Raw genomic sequence first — 22,939 nt, forward strand, 5'->3', positions numbered from 1 at the left:
CCGTCAGGTTGTCAGGGGTATAAAGTATGCAGCCGATGCCATTACATCAGTTTTTCTTGTCCCAGATGTCAGGTGCCCTTCTAATGGGAAGCAATTAAAAATAAAAGCACGAAGATATACCTCCAACAAAAAAGCAAATACACCAAAAAAGCTTTTAAGCATAGTAAAGGAAAGTAGAGGTATAGCCAAAAGAAGTTAGGGGGCTGGAGGGAGGGTAACCAGGACTGCAACAGTGAATACACTCGAACATCTACATTTACGTAAGTGTACACAACTGTACTATGTTCTTTGTGTTTTACTGTTGCAGTCATTACATTTGGGTAGATTCCCAAAGCTATGGTTGGGAGGAGGAATTTAGATAGCATTAGGGCCAGCTATAAGGCCCTGCAAGACTGCAGTGGCCAAGCCAGCTCTGGATTTAGAGAAAATTGGCAAATGATAATGCTTGGTGAAAATATGTAACTCCAGGTAGCAGCTTCTAGGATGTCCCTTGTAGGGACACCTCTGAGAAAGACTGTAGAGGTAGATAAATGGTTTGCTTTGAAATAGCCTTCCCCTCTGCCCCTGCAGCAAATGCCACCAGCAGTTGTTCAGATTTCCTTTGAGATTTAGTCCTGTCTAAGTATAATCTAAGTTTTCTGTGCACATCGAAGGAATGCAGTATCCGTTCCCCTTTATTCTGCGGATTGGGAAAGAAGGTTGGCAAATGAATGGACTGATTAAGAGCCACACTTGATACCACCTTGGGCATGAAGGATATTGGTTCTGAGGAACACCCTGTCCGCATGAAAGATGATGAAAGGCTCCACTGCCATAAGGGCCTGTAATTCAGATATCCTTCTAGCTGAAGTAATTGCTAAAAGGAAAGCTGTTTTCCAAGAAAGAAATTTTAAGTCTGCAGTAGCAGCTGGCTCGAAAGGAAGTAGAGTGAGTTTCTCCAAGACAAAGTTAAGGTCCCACACTGGGTTTAGAACTCTCCAGGGTGGTCTCAAATTTTTGACCCCTCTGAGAAACTGCTTGAGCAGCGGATGACAGAAGAGGGGAGGTTCTGTGTATGAGCAGAAATGGCTGAGGCGTGGATTTTAATGGAGGAAAAAGACAGGCCCTTGTGAAGCATCTCAGTTAAGTATTGTAAAATCTGAGGTAAATTGGGCACTGCTGTGCTCATCCCTTGAGACTGGTTCCAGGCACAGAATCTTTTCCATTTTTCAGCATAAGCTTTTCTAGTACTGATCCTCCTTGCCTCTAAAATGATATCCATCACAGGTTTGCTGAGGGATGGTAAAGGAGAGATTAAGTAATTAGCCAGGCTGCAAGGTTCAGTGTTGGAAACTGAGGGTGCAGAATCTGGTTCTCCTGCTGAGACAACAGGGAAGGAGTCTGAGGCAGGTGCCATGGAGATAACCATGACACTGTGCACGAGGGGGTACCAGTGTTGGCGCAGCCAGTCTGGAGCAATGAAAATCATCCTTGGTTTGTCCTGTTTGATTTTAGTACTACTTTGAAGAGCAGAGGCAGAGAGGGGAAGGCATAGACTGATAGGTTTTTCCAGCTGAAGGACAGAGTATCCACTTTCCAGCCTTGTTTGTGGGGAGTCCTTGTGCAAAATTTGTCCAATTTGTAGCTCTGGGGAGAGGCACACAGGTCTATATCTGGGCTCCCCCATTTGCTTGTCAACATGTCAAAAATCCTTGGTTCCAGTTTCCACTTGTGTGGGTCCATGAGGTTTCTGCTTAGTCCATCTGCCATGTATTTAATTTTCCTGGCAGGAACTGAGCTTGAAGGTGCACTTGGTAGCTCAAGGCTGTGTTCCACAATGCCATGGCTAGTCTGCAGAGGGGGTAAGAATGTGTACCCCCTGCTTGTTTATGTACCACATAACAGTGGTGTTTTCCGTCTTTACCATTAGTTGTCCTGGAAGAATGTGGTCCTTGAAGGCTGTCAGAGCATTCTGTACAGCTAACATTTCTTTCTGATTGATATGCAGGTGCATTTGACTTTGGTTCCATTTGCCCTGAATGCACTTCCCTGCCAGGTGAGCCCCCCATGCATAGTCTGATGCATCTGTTGTTAAGGTTTGGGCAGCAGGGGGTGGTGTGAAAGGTAGGCCCTTGTTTTGGTGGCAGGCCTCTGCCCACCAAAGGAACTCTAGGCGTAGGCAAGGTATGATAGGAATCATTGTTAGGCTTTTTAGATACTACTGTAGTTTCCTCATATGCAGGCTTGCATATGGAATTAGAAGAATGCAGGAGGCCACGAACCCCAAGGCTTGCAGTATTTGTCTTGCAGATAGCAGGGTTTTTCTGGCCACTTGTTTGAAGTAGGTTGTCAAATGAATTTGCTTTTCTGGCGTGAGGTATGCCATCTGGGAAGTTGTATTCAAGCTTGCTCCCAGGAATATAATTTGTTGACAGGGTACCAGGTGCAATTTCTTTTCGTTTATGGTGTACCCCAGACAAGTTAGAACCCTTTTTACAAAGGCCAGATGATTCAAAAGCATGTCCTGGCTTTCTACCTGAATTACACAATTGTCCAGGTATGGGTATATTTGAATATTTCTTTGCCTGCAAAATGCAATAACTGGAGCTAGATACTTTGTGAATACCCTGCGTGCAGTAGATAAGCCAAAGGGCAGTGCAGAGAACTGATAGTGCGTGCAGCCTGCTTTGATCTTCTGCAAGATTCCCTGATTGGGATGTGCAGGTATGCGTTTTTTAAATCTAGTGTTGCCAACCAGGCATCTTTGCTTAGCATAGGATGTAATTGGTGAAGAGTCAGCATCTTGAATTTTGGAATCTCCAAAAAGATGTTTAGAGTAGACATGTCCAGGACAGGACGTCATGAATGGTCTTTTCTGGGTACCAGGAAAAGTCTCGAGTAGAAACCTTGACCCTTTTCCTCTTCTGGTACTAGTTGAATAGCCCCCATACTTAAGAGAGAAAGTACTTGTTTTTGGGCCTCTGCCCACTGATTTGGGGGTAGATCCGGCCACCCAGTTGGTGTTGGCAACTTGTGGAAGTGAAATATGTATTCGTGGGACACTATATTTAAAATCCATTTGTCCTGGGTAATGAGTTCCCAATTCTTTGCATGAAGAGCAATCTTTCCCCCCAAAGCAGAAGCCAGTTGATAAGTGCTTGGAAATTTTAAAAGGAAGTCATTGAGACAGTTTACCATAGGGGGAAGTCTTATTCCTAAACTTGGAAGTGGAGGCCCCCCACTGCTTAGTTCTGTGAGTCCCCTGGGACTGAAACCTGGGGGTTTTGCTGTGTCTGGGTTTGGCTTAAGAAGACCTGGAAGGGGCTGGAAAGGACCAATTCTTAGAGGGCCAGTACCTACTAAATCTAGGAGGCTGAACTTATAAAAAATCTTTAAAAGTTTGCATAAATTTAGCTTTATCTTCCATCTTTTTAAGGACTTCCTCAGCCTTGTTGCCAAACAGGCGGTCCTGATTTGAAGGAGCATCCAACAATTTAGCTTTAACATGATCAGGCAAAAATTGCTCATTATGCCAAGCATGCCTTCTGAGCACAGACCCAGTAACAGCAGCCCTGCAAGAGGCCTCTAATGAAGCAATACCAAGTTGCAAAGTATGTTTTCCAACTTGTTCAGCAAAATGCATTAAATCCTGTAATTCTTTATTGTCCACACAGTCAGGAATCAACATCATTTTCTGTTTAAGCAGTCCAATAAAATGTTGCTGATATTTTAACATATGAAACTGGCAGTTTAAAGCACTAATGGCCAAGGTTGCAGAAGTGCAAACCTTCTTACCCCCATCTATCCAGCAACCTGCAGTCTATCAGAAGGGGTAGGATTTTTTAGCAGTAGAAGCCTTAATGCCCTTGGGCCCCTGTGAAATAGTCTCCGGATCTGCAACAGGATTTTTGAAAAGGAACTTGTGGGACTCAGGGACCCTGTAGTATCTGTCAGGTTTTCTGGGAGCAGGAGGCAGGGAATCAGGGGCCAAACTAGATTCCGAGAAAGCATCATCAACAATGTCTAATACAGGAGGAATAGCTAAAGGCCTATGCTGAGGTAGGAAGAGGAAATCCCTAAGCCTCTTTTTTGAATCAGAAAAATCTTGGCTTTCCCAGTGGAAATGCTCCCTTAGAGTATGTAAGGTTTCCCCAAATGAAAAATCCTCAGGATGTGAAGCAGAGGGAATAGAGTCCTCTGCATCAGAATCTTCATAAGTAGGTAAGGACAAATCCAGATCATCAGAAGAGTCAGAAAAAACAGAATCCTGATCAGAAGATTCATAATCAACTTCAGTTCTAGGCCTTTTAGAAGGGGGGGGGGGGGTTGGCTACCCCTGATTAGAGTTATTAGATTTTCAGCCATTCTTATCAGTTGTTTTTTAGACCTAGAGGCCTAAGCATGTGGCCTGAGCGTCGTTTTTTTTAGACATGGATCGAGATTTAGGCCTAAGTAAATTAGGAGGCGTCGGTTTAATATGCAAGCCCGTAGGCCTGAATACACCCTCAGAAACCGGTGCCTGCACAGCGGCTCCGGGCCCATCCAAGGTAGAGACATCCACGGGTTCCATAGCTGAAGCATCTCGCGGCATACTGGACTCCAAATGGGTCAAAGTAGAGGCCTGCGAATCAGAAGTAGCAGGTATCAGGGGCTGCGAAAGCACCTCACTCAGTACCGGCGAACTGGCGACTGGCTTAGGAGAAGCGTCGTCGGCAGTTTTGGACCTCGCAGGTCTGTCTCTGTCTTTATCTTTGCATTTTTTTGGAATCCCAGCAGTCGGATGGCTAACTGATGACATTTCTGGATAACTAAACTGAGAACCGAAATATTTAGAGGTGAAAATATACTGACGACGGATAGTGTGCCGATTAAATAAAGCACAAAACCGACAGCAAGGTACGTCGTGGTCAGGGCCTAGACAAGGAATACAGTACGAATGATAATCTTTATGAGGTATTTGCTTTCCACAAGTAATGCAATTATTAACTTTTACTGACATCAGTAAGGAGCAAGAAAAAGTTTCCCCAACGGGGTACTTAGCTTTAGTTGAAGACTTCGGTTCTGAAACTCGAAAACTTTTAGTTATGTACTTACCATAACTTCGGATGTATGGGATCCATCTCGCCTACATTCATAACTGATGGGGTTCGGAGCCAATCCATCGGCTCCGACTCGGCCACTATATACTAGAACGAAGTCTCTAATTGGCTGGGCTACCCCTTATCCCAGAATGCACCACGCCTGCTTCCCCAGATCTTGTTTGTTCGCTTTCATACCTACATCCAGACACAGAGACATACCAGCAACTGTAACAAACTAAAGTCCTTCAAGAGAAAAACTCAGTAAGTAGCAACATTCCCTCTAAATCCAATGGGAAGGGGGAAGGAGGGAGAGACTATGAATGTGGCGAGATGGATCCCATACATCCGAAGTTATGGTAAGTACATAACTAAAAGATGTAATGGGATCCTATCTCGCCTACATTCATAACTGATGGGACAGCGTCCCTAGCACCTAAATCCCGGGTGGCTCATTGGAAAACACTCCTGAGAACTGTGGAACCAAAGGAAGCTCTACCTCGAGAAGCCACATCTATCTTGTAATGAGAAATGAAGGTGTGCGGATAAGTCCAGGTAGCGGCCGCACAGATATCATCTATCGATAATTTGGAGTGGAATGCTACAGAAGTAGCCATTGCCCTGGTAGAATGAGCCCTGACTGGGAAGGGTAGTTCTTTGCTGGACCGTGAATAAATGAAGGAGATGCAATCTTTAATCCATTTGGCTATGGTGGTTTTTAGCCACCGGTTGATCCAACCTATTTTCTGCAAAGGACACAAACAGCTGATCTGACTTTCCTGTCTGATTGGTCCTACTTAAATAAAAACGCAGCTGTCTGTGAACATCCAACTGATGGAAAATATATTCTGCGCTATTGGAGAATTTGAGAAAAAACACAGGGAGCTCCAAGGATTGTTGAATGCATAAGGGGGATGCTACCTTGGGCAAGAAAGAGGGATTTAACTTGAGGGACACTCTGTCTTTGTAAAAGGTCAAATGAGGAGGATTAGAACAGAGAGCCTGAAGCTCTGAGACCCGCTTGGCAGAGGTTACTGCCACCAAAAAGGCGGTTTTCCAAGATAGAAATTTTATATCACAAGTAGCTGCTGGTTCAAAGGAGCGGGCAGTTAAAGAAGCTAGAACCATATTCAGGTCCCAAGGGGGCACAGGATGGGCTATCGGGGGCCAAAGGAGCCACGCTCCTTTAAGGAAAGATTTGCAAAGCCTGTTTGCCATTAAGGAAGGCTCAAAGGAGACATGAAAATTAGAGATAGCCGCCAGTTGGACTTTAATTGTGGAAACTGAAGAGCCCAAATAAAACAAAGAAGCCAGGAATTTTAAAACCTGAGATACTGGGGCGGTAAGGGGATCTATACCTCGTTGCTGGGCCCAAAGAGCAAACCTCTTCCATTTGCTGGAATACAGTTTAATAGTGGAAGGTTTGTGAGAAGAGGACAAAATGTGGATGACGTCTGGAGAAAGAGTTATCTCTGACTAAGGTTGGAAGTTGAGTAACCAAGCGGCCAACCTCAAGGATCTGAAGGATGGGTGAGACTGTCCCAACTGATGAGTTAACAGGTCGGGCACCAGGTCCAGAAACCATGGGCCTTCCACCGCATACCTCAGAAGGAAGGGGAACCAAACCCGACGAGGCCAGTGTGGAGCGATCAAAATCATGTCGCTTCCTAGATAAATCGCCTTCTGTATCACCTTCGGGAGAAGGGGAACTGGAGGGAAGGCGTAAAGTAGACCGGGGGGCCAATTGTGAGCTAGAGCGTCCCTGGGAATCTGTCCCTGAGAGGGAGTCAGAGTGAAGAACTCCCTGGATTTCGCATTGTGAGGGCTGGCGAACAAGTCGCAACAAGGGAGGCCCCACTTGGCGAAGATGTTTGCAGCCACCCTGTCGTTGAGGGACCACTCGTGGGGCAACAGGAAAGTCCTGCTCAGCCTGTCTGCAATCACAGAGGATTTCCCCGGAATGTGCATTGCCACTAGGAAACGCTGGGTAGCAATCGCCCAATGCCACACTCTCATGGCCTCTCGGCAAAGAGGGTAGGACCTGGTTCCGCCTTGCTTGTTTGTGTACCAGACTACCGACATGTTGTCGGATAGAATAGCAATAGTACCCCAGGGAAGAGCATGATGAAGTGCTTGCAACGCCAGTAGCACCGCTCTCATTTCCAGGATATTGATATGTAAATGCGTTTCGTGAACCTGCCACGTGCCTTGGACAGACCTGTCCAGATAATGACCCCCCCACCCTATCTGGGAGGCGTCCGTGGTCACCGTGGCGACGGGAGGCTGAAGGGCAAAGGGTCGCCCCTGGTCCAGGTTGGGCCGAAGCAGCCACCAACGTAGGTCCCGACGGCAAATTTCCGTAATCTGGACCAAATGGTTCAAGGGGAGTTCCTGAAAGGACCATTGAACCGACAGTAGCCATTGCAGCACCCGCATGTGCAGCCTGGCTAAGGGGACTAGAAGAATAGTCGAGGCCATCGTGCCCAATAACTGCAGAATCAGTCTGGCCTGAACTCGTGATCTGGGTAACAAGGTTTGAACCTGAGACTGCAGGACCTGAATCCTTTCTACTGGCAAGAATGCCCGCATTCTTCTTGTGTCTAACTCTGCGCCTATAAAGGTAATATGCTGAGACGGCTGCAGCACAGATTTTTCCCAGTTGAACGTGATTCCTAGTGAATGACCCAAGCTGACTGTGGTCATAAGCGCCCGAACTAATAGATGCTTAGAGGTGGCAGTAAGGAGCCAGTCATCTAGATAGGGAAACACTTGGAATCCTAGACTTCTCAAGTGAGCTGTCACTACTGCCAGACACTTGGTGAACACCCTGGGGGCTGTGGTGAGACCAAAGGGCAGTGCTCGGAACTGGAAATGACTGGCTCCCAGGCGGAAGCGTAAATGACTCCTGGACTCTTGACTTATCAGAATGTGATAGTAAGCGTCCTTGAGATCTATGGAGCACATCCAGACATCCTTCTCCAATAACGGGAGAATGGACTGAAGGGTGACCATTCGGAATTTGGATTTTTTTACAAAGTGATTCAATAATCTGAGGTCCAAAATGGGCCTCAAGTCCCCTGTCTTTTTTGGCACCAAAAATAGTCTTGAGTAAGTTCCTGATCCGATCTGGTCGGCGGGGACAGGCTGGATGACTCCTTTTCTTAGCAGCTTTGAAACCTCGTCCGCTGCTTGATCCCGCTGACTGGGTGGCACATCCGGGATTTTCCTGATAGGAAGAGGGGGGATCTTGATGAAAGGGATGAGATAGCCTCCGGTTATGGTCCAGAGCACCCACTGATCCTTGGTGACAGATTCCCAAGCCTGCGGGTGTTCCGCAAAGCGACCCCCGACTGGCTCCGGAGATGCACAGTCGGGCCACGTCTCAGGGACGGTGAGCGTAGGATGGACCACGAAAGGAATCGCGGTCTCCAGAGTTACGGGGGCCTCTGCCGCCTCTGGGGTGGTGTCTTCCTGAATCCCCCCCCCGCCTCTAGAGGGGGGATCACTCGGTGGAGTAGGGAAAGACCTTTGAGATTTCCTGAACCACATTTTCCCTCCTCTCTGGGCCTTGGGGTAGGGTCTAGAGGGAGCGGAAAAACGGGCGCCCATGGCAGTCAAGGTCTTGCCCTCCTGCTCGCACCGAGTCAGTGTGTCCTTCACCTTGGGTCCAAACAGGGAGGACCCATCAAAGGGGGCATCGGTGAAGGAAGACTTAAAGGCCTCCGCAAAAGGACACAAGCGTAACCAGGCATGTCTTCTAAGAGCCACGCCTGTTCCCGCTGCTCTACTCGCCCCTTCAGCCACATATGATATGAGCCTCATGGACGAGTTGACTATTGAAGATAGGGTAGTCATCTGGGCGCCAACAGTTTGGGCTAACGCCTCAGGAAGATTACCCGTAAGAGACTCACCTAACTCTTTGAGGAGGTCCCTTTGGAGCCTGGTAAAATGACAAAGATAATTCAGCGACCGCAGGGTAAAGGCCGCTGAAGAAAGGGTACGCTTCCACCTATCCATGCTCCTGGAATCCTTATTAGGAGGGTGAATAGACGTTGAAGCCTCTGCCACGTCCTGCTGAGTGGCAGATGCCACCACCATCGCATCTACTGCAACTCCTTTAGTCAAAAATTCCTTTTGAGGAGGGGCTGAGAGGAACTTGTTAGGCCTGGCAGGCACCGGTTCCACAGTGTCAGGGTGTTCCCACACCCTTCGAGAAACTAAATCTAGTAATTCATCAAGGGTGGAGACACCCAGGAGGCGGAGGGCTGGGCCCCAAAAGCCTTGAGGAAGACTGACTCCTCTGCGGAAGGGTTTTGGACTGTCAATCGCCTCTCTGTCTCAGGATCTCGAGGATATCTGAGAATGAGACGTCATCCGAGGACGATTTTGGGGACCCCTCCGCATCATCGAGGTCAGTATCTGATGTGATAGACTCATCCTGGGAGTCAATGTGCTTCCTCTTGCACAATTTTTTTCTTGGAGGTTTATCTGAAGCGGATTCCGAAGGACCTCCCGGGAGAAGGGAACCCCCCAAGGGGGTATCCTCAGGCCCTGGGGCCCCACTGTCATGGGAATGAAGCACACCAGAAGCACCAGTTCCCAAGTCTAGGGACGGTGAGGTAGAGACTTGCTGAGCCGGCAAGGACATGGCCAGCGCACTCCTCATGGCCTCAAAAGCAGGACCTCCAGACTCTACGGAGGACACTGGCTGAGAGACCACGACGGTACCGGGAATCCCTGCGGCCGACGCTCCGAGGGGAAGACTAGGCACCGAAGCTACCAGTTCCAAAGTGTTCCCCTCTGCCCCGACCGACGAAGTCCCGGTACTGAACCCTGACGCCGAGGACAGGGTAGGAATGATGGTCGGAACAGAGAAGCTCCGAGGGAGTCTCGGTTCCGACTGGACAACTCTGCTCCGCTCTACCATCACCGACTCCAACGGCTCCGAGGAGGTTGGAGGAGGAATCAAATGCATCGAAGTGGGGACCGGCTCCGGAGCAGAGTGGGCTGGAGCAGAGACCATTTTTGCAAAAACCGGGGACTGGAAAAGCCTCTGGATAACTCTGTCAAAATCTGAGTCTGACAACCTGGAGGATTTAGAGGAAATAGATGGGGGCCGAGACGACTTCTCTCTCGGCTCCGATAGACCAGGGGACCGGCTCTGAAACGGCTCCAACACCATCGGCACCGGATCCGGAACCGTATGAATAAGCATCAGCGCCGAAGGGGACTTTGGGGCTGGGGGGGGTCTGAGCTGCACACTTCCAACGGCTCCGAGACCAAAGGAGCCGAAGCAGGTGATTCGCCTCTCGATCCCCCGACCTGCGGCTCCGACACCAATGGAGCCGAGGAAAGAGGCATCGAGGCAGACCCTTCCACCCAAGGCTCCGAAGCCATTGGAGCCGAGGAAGAAGAAGTCGACCTATGCTTCTTGGAAGTCGGTTCCGACGGACTGGTCGGAGCAGACGACCTTTTCTTTTTAGAAGCTGGAGAGGAAGGAGAAGCCAAAGCTTCCTCAAAGGAGGGCTTAATAAGGCCCTTAAGGATCAATTTATTTTTTCGTTCTTGAAGGACCCTAGAGGAAAAAGCATGACAAACACTACACGTTTCCTGCAAATGTTTCGGTCCTAAACAATATACGCAAACAGCATGGCTATCAGTAAGAGACATTTTGTAGTTGCACTTTTTAAAACCAGACTTCTGCTCTTTCGACATCCTATCACACAACTATTTCCCACAACGAAAAACAAACCTTAAAGTAAGGCACGAGCCCTTTGACTCAAAACGGGACTGGCCCGAGATACAGAACACAAAACGGGCAGAAGCCCACTAACTTAAACGGGCTTAGCCCGATAAATCAGGACGTACAGTAGAGACAAAATCAACACACCCACACACAAATAAGGGCAAGGGCCCTCTAACTTAAACGGGCCTTGCCCGGTATGTAGAAAAAAAAAATACCAACAACCAATCACACCAAAACAGGTTCACACACACACGTAAAGCTGTTAAAACAGCTGTTTGTTAAATTTGTGAAGAAAACCCTAGGTCAAAAGACCAAAAAGTAATAAAAAAAAAAAACACTTAGCTCCAGCCAAGTTGAGACCACGTCTAGCTTGAAAAGCGGCAAACGAGATCTGGAGAAGCAGGCGTGGTGCATTCTGGGATAAGGGGTAGCCCAGCCAATTAGAGACTTCGTTCTAGTATATAGTGGCCGAGTCGGAGCCGATGGATCTGCTCCGAACCCCATCAGTTATGAATGTAGGCGAGATAGGATCCCATTACATCAAAAGTTTCAGGAGTCGGCTGACCGGCACTTGCGAACTGCTTCTGCTTCGGGCACCGCATGGCAAGAAAGACTGATGCAATGGTGTCAGCTGCATGTTTTATACCCCTGACGTCATGGAAGAAGGGACAGCAACCGACGCAGGACCCAGGACTTTGTTAATCAGGCTGACTGAGGGCTACCTGCAAGCAGATAACCCTAATGTAATGACTGCAACAGTGAAACACGAAGAACATCTACCTAAAGCTTCCTCAAAGGATGGTTTCAGGAAACCTTTCAAAATCAATTTGTTTTTCCTTTCTTGAAGGACTCTTGAGCTAAAAGTGTGACAAAAGCTACAAGTCTCTTTGTAAGTGAATGGCCCCTAAACAGTAGACACATACAATTATGCCTGTCCATTATGGACATTTTCTGAGTATATTTTTGACATTTCTTAAAACCCGAAGGTTTATGATCCTTCTCTTTAGACTCCTTACACATAATTTCACACTGTAAACAAAGCAGAAATGAAATGAAAGGGTACAAAAAGAAATTAGTTAGGTCCTCTAATTAAAATGGACCCTAACTACTGGGAGGAGGAGAAATAACACACACACTAAAAGAGAAGTAAATGCCAAGGAGAAGACTAGGTCCTCTAACTTAAACGGGCCTAGTCCTGCCAAGAAATGGGAAAGGAACACACCACTAAAAAAACCCTCTAATAAATGACGGGCAAATAGGTTTATCTAAAGTGAAAACACACCACACTAAAAATACAAAAGGCAAGATCAATAGAGGACTTGGTCCTAGAAACAGTTAACTAAGTTACCTAAGCCTAGACAAACACACACACAGGCAGAAAAGCTAATACCAGTCCTGCAATGTAAATACACACTATCCAATCTAATAAAGAGCTGACAAAAGGACTCAACAAGAGGAAAACAACAAATTCTACAAGGCAATAATCTAAAACTACCACTATGGGATACCAACAAAACACAGGCCTGCGGAAAAAACGTCGGCCAAACAGCTGACAAACCAGTGACAACTATATAACAATACCTAAGATTAACGATTTATCTAAAGGAAGTATTCTAACGGTTCTATCTGAAAAAACAAGCTTTAAATGAAAAAATACTGAAGAAAAGGTTTAACTTGGCCACGGCCAAGAAGAGCACTTCTGAACTCGTAGAGCGGCAAACAAGATCTGAGAGTTGATGCCACTGCATGATGGGATATCTACCTTGCCACAAGCCAAATTAGAGACTTTGCGCTTCTGTAAACGTCCGAGTCAGTGCCGAGGATCAGCTCCGAACCCACATGTAAGAATGAAAGTGAGATAGGACAACATAGCATCGCTTTTTTCCAGAGTTTGGCCAAACAATCCACTTAAACTGTACTGACGAGCTCAGAAAAAAGGATGAAACATGGCATCTATACAGCAGGATGGGTTTGGCTTTCTTAGTCTAAATGCACCAGTAAAGACTAAAAAAGTAAAAAGTCATGGGAACTCAGAAGCAATTTAGTTGAAACGCCGGTCTATTTCATGGGTCTCCGCTACATGAGTTTTAAGGCATCACACAGTGAAGATTCTACTTTAGCGGTCTCTTTCTTGCAGTTTTGACTGCATGTTTTGTTTGCAAGACCTTTTTAGCCTTTAGTTTGGATATATGTGCATGTCTCTCTCATACACACACACACACACAATGGATACATACATACAAGTTCACACACATACACATTAAGGAATCCAAGCAGGTTCACAGACAAGACAGTGACAACTGATTTCATAAACTGGGGACCATATCAAGTGCTAAATGAAATTATGCTGGAAATATAACCATAACAATGTGACTAGCTGGTGGAAGCATTCTGGCTCTAACTCAGTTGTCTGACAGAAGCTCACCTTGTATGTGCATTAAATCATCGGAGTCCAGTAATTCTTTCAAAATTTTAACTAAGGAAAATTAACTACAACTGTTTTTTTTGTTACAGCAACTTACTTTTCATTGCCAGTGCGTGGTCCTACAGCTCGTACAGTCTTCTGAGTTCGCTGCAAAAGTAGAACATCCTCCTGCATCTCATCACTGTCATCATTATTCCACCTCCTGCAGCCAACCGCTGAGCAAACATATCGCAGCTATAAAGCAAAAGTATTATCTAAGGTCATTTTCTGTTTAATCTCTCAAATACATCTCAAGTCACTCTATCATGAAGTTTCTCCTATTACCTATACAGACAGAATTTGCCACCCAATTCTTTCTTGCAAACTTCCCAACCTCCACTTACAAAGGAACCTCAGCAGAACACAAGCTTCTTACATCTGCTTTAATTCAATTTCTGAAAGTTCATAGGCTCAACAAAGTCCACAGAGGAGGGGATGGTATTAACTAATAGTCTGTTCCCAAATGGCAGGGAGATACTGCAGCTGGATCTGATTTTAGATGAGAAAACAAAAAACATGTTAGTCTGAGATACAACATAGAGTCAACCTCCTTTTGGGAGCTGAAAGTTGAGAGTCAGGATTATTAAGGAAATATTAAACACCCTCAAAGGCTGGCAAGATGGAGGAATGGGTGTAGAATGAGGTATATCCACTTGAAACATATCATAATATCTCTAATTCAGGGGAAACATCCACCTGTTCCCAGAAAAATATCTCATTCGTCACTGAAACAGTCAGAGAATGAAAGTCATCAAGATGCCCTCAGAATCTGAGTTACGGGTATGGGAAACTATAGCAGAAGCCTTGTCTCTGTCTACACAAGAATTCTCTGACAGATTTTTCCTCAGAAATTTAATTAGTGACAATGCCCTTGGTTAAGTATTTCTGAGAACCACAGTTAAAAGCCTGTAATACTTGCCTATGTTAAGAAAATCGTCACTTCAAGTAGAAACCATGTCTTCAGGTAAAATGTCTACCCTTTTGTTTTTTTTTTTTTTGTTTTTTTTTTTGCAGGAAACGCCCTGAGAGAAGATCTATTCGGAGATGGCAGTTTAACCCTATCAAGAGATCTCTTTTTCCCTAGTTACCTAGAGAAGTATCCCAGTGTCTCTCAGGTCAGTAATGGACACTGGAAAGTACAGTTTTGTACCTACCATAAATGTAGATGTTCGAGTGTAAACACTGCTGCAGTCATTACACTTGGGTTATCCTGCCGTCAGGCGGTTCCCCAGTCGGCCTGAGTTCCAAAGTCTTGGTCCGGCGTCAGTTGCTGTCGCCTCCTCCCTGACGTCAGTGCGACAGGTGTATATAAGATGCAGCCGACGCCATTTTCTTCAGTTTTTCTTGCCCCAGATGTCAGGTGCCCCCAAATAGATAGGCAATTCAAATTGCTAATAAAGTATACCAAAAGAAAAGCAAACAACAATTTTCAGTTACCAGCAAATACTCCCCATAAGTAGTAAAGGGTAGATGACCTAGGTACGTACCAGAAAGTAAGAGGGGAAGGAGGGAGGGTAACCTGGACTGCAGCAGTGTTTACACTCGAACATCAACATTTATGGTAGGTACAAACTGTACTATGTTCATCGTGTTACACTGCTGCAGTCATTACACTTGGGTGGAATCCCAAAGCTGAGGTAAGGTGGCTGGTTCTATAAGGCATTAGGGGTGGCTATAAGGCCCTGCAGCACAGCAGTGGCGAAGCCAGCTCTGTATTTGGAGTATAAAGGCAAATGGTAATGCTTGGTGAAGGTATGCACAGAACTCCATGTTGCTGCTTCCAAACTATCCTTGGTAGATACTCCTCTGAGGTAGGCAGTTGAAGTGGCTGTTGCCCTGGTGGAGTGAGATCTAATGCTGCTAGGTACAGGTTTCCCATGGTGAGTATAGCAGAAACGTATACAATGTCCTATCCATTTTGAAATAGTCTGTTTTGAAATGGCTTTTCTCTGTGCTCCTGCAGCATATGCTACCAATAATTGCTCAGATTTTCTGAAAGCTTTGGTTTTGTCAAAGTAGAAGCGTAACGGTCTGTGACTGTCCAAAGAATGTAGTAGTCTCTCTCCTTTGTTCTGTGGTTTTGGATAAAAAGTTGGCAAGTGAATAGTTTGGTTTAGAGCCACACTTGATACCACCTTTGGCATAAATGTAGGGTTAGTTCTTAAAGACACCCTGTCCTGGTGGAAAATGAGGAAAGGTTCCACTGCCATTAGTGCCTGTAATTCTGAAACTCTTCGTGCTGATGTTATTGCCAGTAGCAGAGCAGTTTTCCAAGAGATACATTTTAATTCTGCTGTGTTAGCTGGCTCAAAAGGAGGTAAAGTTAAATTTTTCCAAAACAAAGTCGAGGTCCCAAGTTGGAGTAGGTGCTCTACGGGGCGGTCTTATGTTTTTAGCCCCTCTGAGATACTGTTTGAGCAAAGGATTAGAGAAAATTGGTGGATCCATGTTGTAATGAGCAGAAATGGCAGAGGCGTGGATCTTGATGGATGAGAAGGAGAGGCCCTTCTCCAGCATCTCAGTTAAATATTGAAGCATCTGAGGAATGTTTGGGACAAGAGGGTCAAGGCTGTGCACCTGGTTCCAGGCACAGAATCTCTTCCATTTATCCGAGTAGGCTTTCCTGGTGCTAGGCCTTCTGGCCTCCAGAATGACATCCATAACAGCTTTGGAGAGAGGCATTGCTTGCTTGACTAAGGAATTTTCCATGCAGCTAGGTTTAAGGTCTTTAGCTGGCTGTGAAGTACCTGATTGTTGTGCTGTGTCAGCAAATGTGGGATTTGAGGGAAAATCCAGGGTGGTTCTTGTGCTAAGTTCTTTAATATTGGATACCTGTGCTGGCGTGGCCAGTCTGGTGCAATCAGGATTATTTTGACTCTTCTTGCCTGACTTTTATGAGTACCTTTGGAAGGAGAGGTAAAGGTGGGAAAGCGTATACTTGGGAGGTTTTTCCAGCTGAATGAGAGGGCATCCACATTCCATGCTTGTGGGTGGTAGCTCCTTGTGCAGAATTTCTGTAGCTGGCAGTTTATTGGGGATGCAAACAGATCTATGTCCGGGCTCCATCATTTTTGTGTTATCATTATGAATATTTGTGGATTCAATTCCCATTCGTGGGGTCCATGATGTTTCTGCTTAGGTCATCTGCCAGTGTATTTTTTCTCTCCTGGCAGGAATTGTGTTTGCAGATGAACTTGGAAGTCTAGAGCTGTGCTCCACAAGGTCATGGCTTGTCTGCAGAAGGGGTAGGAGTGTGTGCCCCCTTGCTTGTTTATGCACCACATAACTGTGGTGTTGTCTGTCTTTAGTAGTAGTTGTACTGGATGCAGCAGGTCCTTGAAAGCTATAAGTGCATTTTGTACAGCTAGCATCTCTTTTTGATTGATGTGAAGATGCCTTTGCTCTGCGGGCCACTCACCCTGAATACATTTTCCTGCCATGTGTGCTCCCCAGGTGTAATCTAATGCATCTGTTGTCAGTGTTTGCCTGGCTGTGGGTTGTGTAAAAGGCTGTCCCTTGTTGAGGCGACAAGCTTGAGCCCACCATCAAAACTCCTGTTGAAGACAAGGAATTAGTGGTATAACTATTTCTAAACTTTGACAGTGTTGAGACCGTACACTCTTTAGGTACCATTGTAGTTTCCTCATATGCAGTCTGGGATATGGAATTAGTAGTATGCAAGATGCCATGTAGCCCAAGGCCTGCAGAATTTTTCTTGCAGGGAGTTGGGTCTTTGTTGCCATCAATTGAAAATATTGAGTCAGTTGTCCTTGCTTGTCTGGCGTGAGATAAGCCATCTGGGCCGTTGTGTTCAAGCTGGCACCCAGGAATATTATCTGTTGTGAGGGCACTAATTTTGATTTCTTTTCGTTTACTGTGTACCCCAGGCACCTTAATAACTTTTTTACAAACACCAGATGCTTTAGAAGAATGTCCTTGCTCTCTGCTTGAATCAGGCAGTCGTCCAGGTACGGATAAATTTGAATTCCTTTTTGTCTGCAAAATGCAATTACTGGTGCCAGGCACTTTGTGAAGACCCTGTCTAATGCTCTAATGCTATGGAATCTCTGTCAGAGGGAACTGAGTTTTTTGCTGATGAGCCTTAATCCCTTTGGGTCCCTGAGAAATAGTTTCAGGGTCAGCAACAGGGCTTTTATACAGAAATTTGTGAGAGTCGGTGACTCTGTAATATCTATCAGGCTGGAGGTAAGGAGTCAGGGTTTAAGCTGGATTCAGTGTACAGATCATCCACAATATCTAACACTGACGGAATAGCAAGGGGTCTGTGTTGAGGTAATAAAAGGAAGTCTCTGAGCCTTTTCTTGGATTTTGAGTAATCCTGGCCTTCCCAATGGAAATGCTCCCTCATGGTATTGTAAGGTCTCCCCAAAGGAGTAGTCCTCAGGCGGAGAGACTGATGGAATTGATTCCTCAGCATCAGAATCCTCATAAGGGGGTAAAGAATATCCTAGGTCTGAGGATGAATCTGAAGAAATGGACACCTGGTCGGAAGATTCATAGTCTGCATCCTGTCTGGGCCTTTTATCAGGAGGGGCCCCTGATCAGAGTGATTAGGTCTTCGGCCATTTTGAGCATCTGTTTCTTAGGCATGGAAGCCTGTCCTGGAGAATGCTGTATCTGTTTCTTTATTTTTAAGGGGGGCTTAGACTTAGCAGAGGGTTTAATGGTTAACAGGGTAGGTCTGAAAACAACCTCTGAATCTGTGGATTGCTCAGCTACTTCGGTTCCCTCTAAAGGGTTAGTTTCGGTAGGCTGAAAACCTAGAGCGTCCGAAGGCCCAGCCAGCTCCACGTGGGAGTCGGAGACAGTCTGTGGTTCTATGGAAGCAGTCGTCAGGGGCTGCGTAGGCGCCCCGCTGAAAACCGGAGAACCAGCGACCAGCCTAGAAGAGGCCTCGTCAGTTTTGGGCCTCAGATGCCTGTCCTTGTCTTTGCGCTTTTTATGTATTCTGGTTGTCGGAAGTTCCAACGGCATGGTGTAACTGAATTTTCTGCCAAAATAATGTCTGGCAAAATCAAACCGACGTTTTAATAGTGTGCTTGTTAAACCTAGCACAAAACTGACAACCAGTGACGTCATGGTCTGGGCCTAGGCATGGGATACAATAGGAGTGGAAATCCTTATGAGGTATTTGCTTCCCACAAGAAATACAGTTATTAACTTTTACTGACATCGGTCTGAGGCAAGAAAAAGTTTCCCCAACGGGGTACTTAGCTTTGTAGAAGACTTCGGTTCTGGATTCGGAATGAAAATCTCAGGAGTCGGCTGACCGGCACTTGCGAACTGCTTTTGCTTCGGGCACCGCGCGGCAAGAAAGACTGAAGAAAATGGCGTCGGCTGCATCTTATATACCCGTGTTGCACTCACGTCAGGGAGGAGGCGACAGCAACCGACACCGGACCAAGACTTTGGAACTCAGGCCGAGTGAACCGCCTGACGGCAGGATAACCCAAGTGTAATGACTGCAGCAGTGTAACACAATGAACATTTGCCAAAAAGGATGTGACCCCCCCCCCCCCCCAGTCCACACTGGCTGAAAGGACCACACCACAGGAACCCAATGAAGTAAGTGAGTAGTCTGAGGTACAACAGATGGCCACTTTAGGTTCACCCACCAACGGTTAAGGCACTGACTGAGCCCAAGGTGGTAGCAAAGGCTCTTTTATGTTGTTTCTTATTTTTAGGTAAAGTGGGAGAACAGCCAGCAGGGTTGGAGTCAAGTATCTATGCTGCAGCCAAGGAAGTAGTCTGAAAGCTGGTATGAAGTGCTGGAAGGAGTTGGTCAGAAGCTAAGTTTTATCAAGCAGTGTTCGCAAGCAGTACACACAAATACATATTTACCTTCCCCAAACAGTCCCCTTTTTTGCAAAGGTACAAGTAGACCACTAAAAATAGTCATAAATGAATTCAGAAACACTAAATGCACTTTGACAGAAAAAATAAGGAAGTTGTTACAAAGTATGCAAACATTAACAAACATTTTCTGCCTATTTAAAACACTTCCTAATTCTTAAATTCAAACAAAAACATTAAAAGTTCACATACGCAATACACTTTTATCATAAACATGATTTTCATTTGAAAAATAAGCCACTAGTTAAAAATACTGATCCCTCACAGGAAACATCTGATATGGTGAAAAAATATCGGGTTTCTTAATGATAAAGTACCACTTTTAGTCACCAAACAGAATATGGTAATGTTTTCTTAAAAAGTCAATAATTTCTGTGTGGAAGGGTTCTCTTGTGGGGGACTTGTCTGATAGAAAATTAAGTTTCAAAACCAACTGCTTCTCCTGTGAAACCTGAGAGTTGCTTCTTCTGGGCTTGATCAATCAGAAGTCGGGCTGAAGGTATGGACGGGATCCATAGCTTTGTTAAACTGAACAGTAGTAATTGTATCCTACACAGGATACAACCCAAAGAGCCAAAAGGCTATTGCATCCAACAGAATGATGAAAGTCAAGGCATCAGAGGCACTCTACCACCTTCTGGATAAATGTCACAAAGGTTGCAAGGCAAAGTCAGAAAGATAAAAAGACAGTCAACCACCATTCATAATGGATGCCAGTAACAATCTGCTCATCAGTCCAGAGGACATCAAAAGGACATGGAAGGAGTACTTCCAGCAGCTTCTGAATAAAGTAAACTCCACAGAAGGTGTACTGTCCAATGCACAGCCTACAGTGAAAGAGGAAGAACAACCCACCCAAGACATTAGAACAGTATTAAGAAAAATGAAGTCAGAGAGAAAAGCAAGCTCAGTAGAAGTCAAAGCAGGTATGATCAAAATGCTGGATGACTGGGGAGAAATTGTTTCTCACCACACTCGTTACCTATACAGAAAAGAGTAAGATAACTGGAAAATAAACTAGCACCAGTGTACATGACCAAAAGGGGCATTCACAACTGTGGACAGCAAACGGGTATCAAACTCCTGTCACACTGCATGAAAGTGGAAGAAAGTAAGACAAGAGATAAACGTTTCAGGTTCAGATCAGGATGCAGCACAAAGAACCCAATGTTTACAGTGAGTCAGATAATGGAGAAGAAGATGGAGATTAAGAAAGAGTCCAACTGGACATTCCTAAACCTGGTGAAAGCATAGGACAAGGTCCCAAGAAAGAGGACTTGGAAAGCCTAAAAACACTGCTAGAATTATTGCAGGCTATTCAAAAGTATCCAGTGACACAAGTATGAACAGTGTTTGGACTCAAAAAGGGGTTCCTGGAGGGAGTAGGTATGCAACAGGATTCAGGTCTGAGCCCACTGCTAGTCACACTGGTGAGGGACTACATAAGCAAAGAGGTCAAAGAGGACAGATCAACAAAGTTGCTGTACATACAGAGCATGGCATTACAAGCAGGCTCCAAACAGAAAATTCAGCAAATGACACTGGGATGAAATGCAAAACTGAATGAATACGAGATGCACATACTACAGCCAGGATGGTTGTCGAGGAAATCTTAAGAAGCTGAAAATTAAGATAGAAGGAAAATAGCAGAACAGGTCAACAGCTTCTTCAAGTATCTGGGAGGGGTGGTTGCGGAGAAAGGAAGCCTGAATGAAGAGGTCAACACTTGAATCAGAGGTGCTGAGGTTGACAGGCACAGTGTCAGGGGCAGTATGTGACATAAGGCCAAATAAGTGGAAAAGTAAGATGTACAAAATACTGACAGACAAGTGCATCTGTATGGCAACAAAACCAGGGCAGTGAGGGCAGAGCACTTGCGAAACCTGAAAAGAAGATGAAGTGCCTGCGAGGGGTGGTAAGATGCACACTGTGAAACAAAAGTAAGGACATGGTTCTCACCTCTCTGCACTGGCAATTACATGACATTTCAAAGGCAGTTTCATTCTGGTGGATAAGACTCATTAGCCAGGGATCCAGAGAGTAGCCAGCATCAGCTGCAATACTAACAAAAAAAAAAAAAAAAAGAGGGGTGACGGGGGTTGGCCTTGCCCAAAATCAACCTGCTAGAAAGCAGCAATGCTGGTCAGATGTGCCAAACATAGGAATCATGTGTGGAGCCAAAATGACACACACAAAAAATGGGAATAATTCCCTATGCTTTGCATACTACATGACAGCTTAGGAATAACCATCCTTTCTACTGACATACATGGCTAAGTGAGGTCCATCTGAGGCCTTTATTTCAACGGGGGTGCAATCCATGGCATCCACTACCTCAGGGAGGAGTATATCACAGATGCACATACTGTACGTGCTTTTTCTTCTGCAATCCCAGAGAACCAGACATGCTCTTTCACGTGCAAGTCTCCAAATTGTCTTTGAAAGGTCCATGCATGTAACTAGTCAGTGTTACATATACCATGGTCTCCAAAGGGATGGGCACACTACAGTCTAGCATGTGGGTGATGTATGTCTATCAGACTCCTTTTAATATCCTGTCTAACCAAAACTCATCAATGAACTGCTCTTCAATCAAATCATGATAAATAGTGTTCTGGCATTTGGTAAAGAGGGTCAGTTCTGTGAGCTGTAGTTCCTGTGGTACAAGGTTTAATTCCCTTTACCCTTATTTGTCTACTGTGTGAGAGTCACTTTTATACCTATTTAGTTCATAACATTCTCTTTAGTATTTATTTGTTTGTATACATACATTGGAATTATTAGAAGGTTTATTCTATTGAGGTATTTTTATAAAAGAATGGTAGGATTTTGCATGTATTTGTAGACTGACAAAAGATGTCCTTCTGTTTAACCAAGAGGAAAAAGTAGGTTTGGTTGTTCATTTGAATGTTTTTATATGAATGTCTTTTGTTAATTAAAATTTGTTAATTAGGGAGGGGTTACTAGTATTTAACCTCAACCTTTCATTGAGCCTAACTGTTTTGTCTGAGGAAGGAGGGTTAGTGAACCTTCCGAAAGTTCTTGGTTAATAAAGTGCTAACACCATTGTTTTTAAAAGCTATCGCCTGCTTATTGGAACATTTATTACTTCTGCACTCAGCTTCCTTCGTGGTTTTCTTTTTAAAAGTTTGTTTTGCTGTTTTTGTCTTAAACGTCGTGGTATGGCTCACGTTGGAAGCAGTTCGATGCAGAACCCATTGTTCTCCCAGGATCCTGTGGGAGATTCTAATAGCGTAAACGGAACCGGAGAGGGTGAAGAAGTGAATATTGACGGTGACTTGACCACGCTGATTCACCTGCTTTTAGGCAGGATGGATACGTTAACACAACGTATTGATCGTTTAGATAATAAGACCGGAAGGACTGAAGAGTCGTACGGAAGTGGAGGAGATACCGGGTCTCAGAACAACACAAGGGACAACGCTAAGGAAGTTATGGATCCGAACAAAGTGTCTAGAGCTGCAGGACGTAACAGAAGTGGCCTAACAGTCGAAGAGACAATCGAGACTAATCGTTTGAATGCCACTTCGAACAGCGATACACAAATTCCACCAGGTCAAGGACACTTGCCCATGCATAACACAGGGCACACACAAGGTACTGTCATGAGAAGTAGGCTGCACGATTCGGCACCTACTATAGATTTGTATTTAAATAATAGGAATTTTTTCAATGACAGTTACGATTATAATAATGAAAGTGAACTGTGTTTGGGAGCTACGGGCTCAGTATTGGACAATATTAACATGCTCATTAGCAATTTTGATGCTAAATTAT

The 22,939-nt window shown here is 45.3% G+C and overlaps 1 protein-coding gene across 1 annotated transcript in view; it reads right to left on the minus strand.

Moving 5' to 3' along the window:
• The window catches only part of EIF2AK3 (eukaryotic translation initiation factor 2 alpha kinase 3), a 928,830-nt gene that overhangs the window by 586,652 nt on the left and 319,239 nt on the right, over positions 1–22,939 (minus strand). The window contains exon 4 of the mRNA XM_044079283.1: positions 13,326–13,462. Coding sequence (XP_043935218.1) covers positions 13,326–13,462 — 137 coding nt within the window. The remainder of the gene's footprint in view (positions 1–13,325; positions 13,463–22,939) is intronic.

Source organism: Protopterus annectens, chromosome 8.part0, assembly GCF_019279795.1.
Source record: "Protopterus annectens isolate FY-2018-M chromosome 8.part0, PAN1.0, whole genome shotgun sequence".
NCBI lineage: Eukaryota > Metazoa > Chordata > Ceratodontiformes > Protopteridae > Protopterus > Protopterus annectens.